The sequence below is a fragment of the Emys orbicularis genome, chromosome 13, assembly GCF_028017835.1.
Source record: "Emys orbicularis isolate rEmyOrb1 chromosome 13, rEmyOrb1.hap1, whole genome shotgun sequence".
NCBI classification, from domain to species: Eukaryota; Metazoa; Chordata; order Testudines; family Emydidae; genus Emys; species Emys orbicularis.
In genome coordinates, this window is record NC_088695.1 from 14,578,509 (window position 1) to 14,584,393 (window position 5,885).

The 5,885-nt window shown below is 44.9% G+C and overlaps 1 protein-coding gene across 1 annotated transcript; it reads left to right on the forward strand.

The window, feature by feature from the left end:
- Nucleotides 1-4,946: 4,946 nt before the first annotated feature.
- LOC135887846 (olfactory receptor 5V1-like) lies at nt 4,947-5,885 on the forward strand. Its single transcript, XM_065415618.1, has one exon. The coding sequence runs from the start codon at nt 4,947-4,949 to the stop codon at nt 5,883-5,885; it is 939 nt and encodes a 312-aa protein (XP_065271690.1).

Sequence of the window (5,885 nt, forward strand, 5' to 3'; positions counted from 1 at the left end):
ATTCTGGGTCGAGCCGCCAATGCCTTCTGGGTAAAAAAAAAGGGTCGAGGGTGCATTTGGGTAATTGTCGTCATCCGTCCGTCACTACCGCCCTCCCTCCCTCCCTGAAAGCGCCGGCGGAAAATCAGTTCGCGCAATTTTCCGGTCAGTGCCAGCACGGACGCCACAGCACTGCGAGCATGGATCCCGCTGCGACCATCGCTGCAGTTGTGGCCGTTGTCAACGCCTCGCAGGTTATCATCCACCTTTACCAGAGGCAGATGCAGGTAAACCAGGCGAGGAGGCTACGGCACTGCGGTGAGGACCTGAAGTCTGAGAGTAGCACAGGCCTGTCAGAAAGCACGGGACCCAGCGCCGAGGACATCACGGTGACAATGGGTCATGTGGATGTTGTGGAACGGCGATTCTGGGACCGCATAGTGCTGCAGGTCTGGGACGAATCCCAGTGGCTGCGAAACTTTCACATGCGGAAGGGGACGTTCCTTGAACTTTGTGAGTTGCTGTCCCCTGCCCTGAAGCGCAAGGACAGCGATAAGGAAAGGATGCTTCAGGAAAGCCTGCAAAGACCAGGGCCCTATGCCGCCATGCTGTGCAAGGCAATGATCCCGGAGTACTTGAGGATCTCCTGGCACGGGAACGTCACCTACTTCGGAGGACCCAGTAAGGCCGCTCTCCCCAGGAACCTGATGAACAGGCTTTCCCATTACCTCCAGGAGAGCTTCCTCGAGATGTCCGTCGAGGATTTCAGCTCTATCCCCGGACATATAGACCGCATTTTAATATAGCTGCAGTGGCAGGGACTATAGAGTGGAGCAGCTTGGGCAGCAGAATCATGCACAACCGGACACTGTTAGATTTTTTTTAAATAGTTGGAACTGAATACTTAAGCACCCAGGGTAAAGAAATCATGAATAACACATTGTTCTTATTCTTAATATTCCAGTTTTGTTAAAAATAAATGTTTAGATGTTTAAAACACTTACCGCTTGATCCTACCCCTGAATCTGTGTCCGGGTTAAATGCTGGGGAGGGTTGGTAGGGGATCTCTGTAAGGGTGATGAAGAGCTCCTGGCTGTCGGGGAAATCAGCTTCGTAAGCGCTGTCGACTGCCTCATCCTCCTCATCTCCTTCCTCATCTTCCCCGTCCACTACCATGTCCGAGGAACCGGCCGTGGACAATATCCCATCCTCAGAGTCCACGGTCAGTGGTGGGGTAGTGGTGGCGGCCGCACCTAGGATGGAATGCAGTGCCTCGTAGAAACGGGATGCGTGGGGCTGGGATCCGGAGGGTCCGTTTGCCTCTTTGGTCTTCTGGTAGCCTTGTCTCAGCTCCTTGATTTTGGAGTCTGGTCCTGGTCCTGGTCCACATGTGCCAGCAATGCCCCTCTGCTATGTACATTGGCCAAACTGGACAGTCACTACGCAAGAGGATAAATGGACACAAGTCAGATATCAGGAATGGCAATATACAAAAACCTGTATGAGAACACTTCAACCTCCCTGGACACACAATAGCAGATGTAAAGGTAGCCATCTTACAGCAAAAAAACTTCAGGACCAGACTCCAAAGAGAAACTGCTGAGCTCCACTTCATTTGCAAATTTGACACCATCAGATCAGGATTAAACAAAGACTGTGAATGGCTATCCAAGTACAGAAGCAGTTTCTCCTCCCTTGGTGTTCACACCTCAACTGCTAGCAGAGCACCTCACCCTCCCTGACTGAACTAACCTCGTTATCTCCATACTGATTTATACCTGCCTCTGGAGATTTCCATTACTTGCATCTGAAGAAGTGAGGTTCTTACCCACGAAAGCTTATGCTCCCAATACTTCTGTTAGTCTTAAAGGTGCCACAGGACCCTCTGTTGCTTTTTACAGATTCAGACTAACATGGCTACCCCTCTGATACAGATTTACAGTTCCTAGTGTGCAATTTTAACTTCTTCTCTGACAGGGATAAATCATGCATGCAAATCATGCACCAAAGTCATGAAATGTGGTACAAATGCAATAAAAAATAAGGTATTCAAAAGTTTAACATTTGGAGGGGGGGCGGCAAAGACGTTTCTTGCCTTGGGCACCATTTGGTCTAGGGCCAGCCCTGTGCAAATGACTCACCTGGAAACCCTTCTTTTCAAGCTGCACTTTGGGCAGAGATTGTCTGGCTGACTACATATGCAAGGTCTCTTCAAAGAGACAAACTCTATAAATGAGTCACTCACAGAGTCAGGCATTGTTCTTGTTCTGAGGTGAGGATGTGAAGAACATGAATCCATAGGAAAATCCCTGAGTGGGGGTTGAAGGACAGCTCTTACCAAAGCCCATGTTGCAGTTCGGGTGATCTCTGGAAAGCTTGTTGTATAGGTTTCTTTTATTCTTTTTTATATATTTTTCTCGGTAGTGACTTACCTTAAGCCTAAAATACGCTTGCTTAGAAAGAGCTGTGTGGTAACTTACAAGCATAGCAATTACACTGTGTACTGTCTCTGAGGAGAGAAGTGAAGATGGTCTGTTAGGAATAACAGAGTGAAGGCAGGTAACTGGTCAGCCTGTCAGAAGGAAGAGTGATGCAAGTCTCCATCCAAGAGAGGTAATGACTGGGGAGCAGGACGCCTGAGACTGGGTGCCCTCAGTGGACCATAGAGGAGAAACACTGGTGCAGTTGTTCTGAACTTTACCAATCATTCCACAGTCAGCCCCATGTAAGGAGCAAACCCCACTCAGGAGACCCTGAGAATCTCCATCTGGTTCATGGCTCCCAGCCCCATGCTCCCTTTCCTAGGGAAAACAATGTCCTTCTGATGCAGGTTTATTTTCCATATGGTGCTGGCTCAGTTCATGTCCACAAGATATGGAATCACTGACCCACAGAGGATGTTCTACCCATTGAACAGTGATGAAAAAGAACTCTGTGTCGCTCGAAAGCTTGTCTTTTTCACTAATAAAAGTGGTCCAACTTGTCACAGAGAGAGAAATGATGATGGAACAATAAATGACACACAGAGAAGTAGAAAGAGAAATAATACTGATAGTGTATCATGATATAACACATTATACAATTAATAAAAATGTATACTATTCACATCGGGAAATGTTCAGAAATATAGGGGGCAGTTTCTGATCTCTTGAAAAAGTCAGAGACCCATGTCAGTGGTTTTCATTAGTCAGTCAAACATTAGCTGCGAATGTTGGCCTTGTTTTGTGCCCTTGAGTTATTTGTGAACTCATCCTGATTTCACTGAATGATTTGACAAATAATTTGGATGGGCAATTTCATTTGCCCGGGGTTATTCACGACCTGCCGACAGAGCAGGTAAATGGCAACAACATTGAATGGGTGAATACTTTTATGCTCTTATGGTCCGCAAATGAAAAAAGGTTGAAAACCACTGGCTTACAAAAATTACAAAATGTAATAGAATTCTTATAGAATTAGCCAAATTTCCCTTTGCACACAATCCGCCTGTGTTGACATTCAGATTCTAGAACAAGGTCCACCTCTTCACTTAGGTATTTGTCTCATGAGTTAATAATGAAAGAGAGGTTATTTTTTGTCTGAGATTATATGGGGACAAATATAGATTGGACATTGGAGAGAACATTGGCTTCATTCCCATTCCCCGTGAAAACCGATGTCAAAATAACCACTGACTTCCATGGGGGCAGAATAGATTCTCTACTATATATAAAGACTGATATTCAGATGTGCAGAATGATGAATCAAAAGTCTCATTGAGTTGCACTTTAAATGACTTAGGAACAAAAGTCCCATTAGTTTTCTACCAGGTCCCCCTTTTCAAAATTATGTCACTGTGCTGAGGGAATGTTTACTTGTAACATTCATTTCTTCTTCTAGAAAAATCCAAATGATTTTAATAGGTAAGAATGTAATTATATACTACAGATATTAAATTGTGTTTTCAACTAGATTTTTTTATACATTTGGCCACATGCCAAGCTATTGTAAATCAGCCATAGTTTCATTGGAGGCAATCTGCCAGTTCCCATGCTGGTGTACCACATTTGTAGCTCTGTTGAAGTCATAAGGCCGGATTAAAGAAACATTAGGACAGAGAGAGAGAGAGAGAGAGAGAGAGAGAGAGAGACTATATAGCCTGGTGGTTAGAGACTTATCCCGGATGCAGAAGACCAAATACCCAGTAACCCTGCTGTGCTTCCTATGTAATATTTGAGCTAGATTGGATCAGCTTCAAGAGGAGAGATTTAGGGAGCCCCACATCAGCCTGTCTGCTAGTCCCAGCTGAGCAGGGTTTTTGTGAACACCACTGGGGCCAGATTCTGTGATTTAGGCATCTAAAGTGGCAGTTAGGTGCCCCAAACAAGCCCGTGTTGTCTACTTAAAACACACAAAATCCATCCAGCATCTCTGTTTCTCTCTCTCTGAATTTAGTATTTTTCAAACAGACATTGCACAGCCTGGAATAGGGCTCTCTTTACATTCATGCTACTGATCAGATTAACTTCACATGCTAGAACACTCACCGCAGATGCAGAAGACCAAGCATCCAGTAACCCTGCACTGCCTCTTTTTATGATTTATCCACAGAGGAACAGCTTGAAGAGGAGAGACTGAGGGAGCCCCACATCAGACTATCCCTTAGTCAGAGCTGAGCAGGGTATTTGTGAATACCAGTAGGACCTGATTCTGGGATTTAGGCGTCTAAAGTGGCAGGTGCCCAAGGCCTTTTGTGTAGCCAGCCTATTTTGTCTATTTAAAACACACAGATACGATCTGACATCCCTCTCTCTCTCTCTCTAAATTTAGTCTACTTAAAAAACGTATTTTACAGAATGGAATAGGACGCTCTTTACATTCATCCTATGGAACAGATGTTCTCCACATACTATTTCAGTTTATTTTTATGATAAGTGTTAATTTCATTTGTTTTCACTTGTCTTCCAGGTCATAGTTTTCCTGAATAAATGCCAAAGAAAAATCAAACCACAGTGACTGAATTTATTCTCCTGGGACTTTCCAGTGACCCACAGATGCAGATTTTCCTCTTCTCAGTGTTTTTAGTTATTTACCTAATCACTCTGGGTGGTAACATAGTGATCATGGTGGTGATAAGAGCAGAGTCTCACCTTAACACCCCTATGTACTTCTTCCTCTTCCATTTATCCTTTATTGATATCTGCTATTTCTCGGTCACGGTGCCTAACACACTGAGGAACTTCCTAGCAGTGCACAAAATTATTTCTGTCAATGGCTGCATTGTCCAGATGTTCTTCATCCTCCTCTCAGGTGGTGCTGAAGTTTTCATTCTCTCAGTCATGGCTTATGACCACTACGCTGCCATCTGTGACCCATTGCGTTACATGGAGAGAATGAGCAAAGGAATCTGTGTTCTGCTGGTGAGTGGGACATGGATCACGGGCTTCTTTTATGCCCTTCTTAACACTGTTTTTATTCTGAAGTTGCATTTCTGTGGGTACAACCAAATCCATCATTTCAGCTGTGAGCTCCCTCCTCTATTACATCTGTCCTGCACTGAGACCTTCACCAGTCAAGTGGTGCTTCTTACTTCTGTTCTGATATTTGGATCAAGCTCCTTTCTCGTCACCCTGATCTCCTACATTCACATCATCTCTACCATCCTGAGGATACGCTCTGCGGAGGGCAGGCGTAAAGCCTTCTCCACCTGCAGCTCCCACCTGATTGTGGTTGTCTTATTCTACCTGACAGGTTTTCTCCAGTACACAAAATCCAGCTCGGTCTCCTCTGTCATGCTGGATGAAATGTTCTCCATCCAGTACAGCGTCTTGACCTCCATCTTAAACCCCATCATCTACAGCCTGAAAAACAAGGAGGTGAAAACGGCTGTAGGGAAAATGTTGAGGAAATTGAAGTTTCTCAAGTAA

Bases quoted from the DNA above. Each gene is read 5' to 3' on its own strand.
- LOC135887846 (XM_065415618.1), top strand. From the start codon at position 4,947: ATGCCAAAGAAAAATCAAACCACAGTGACTGAATTTATTCTCCTGGGA.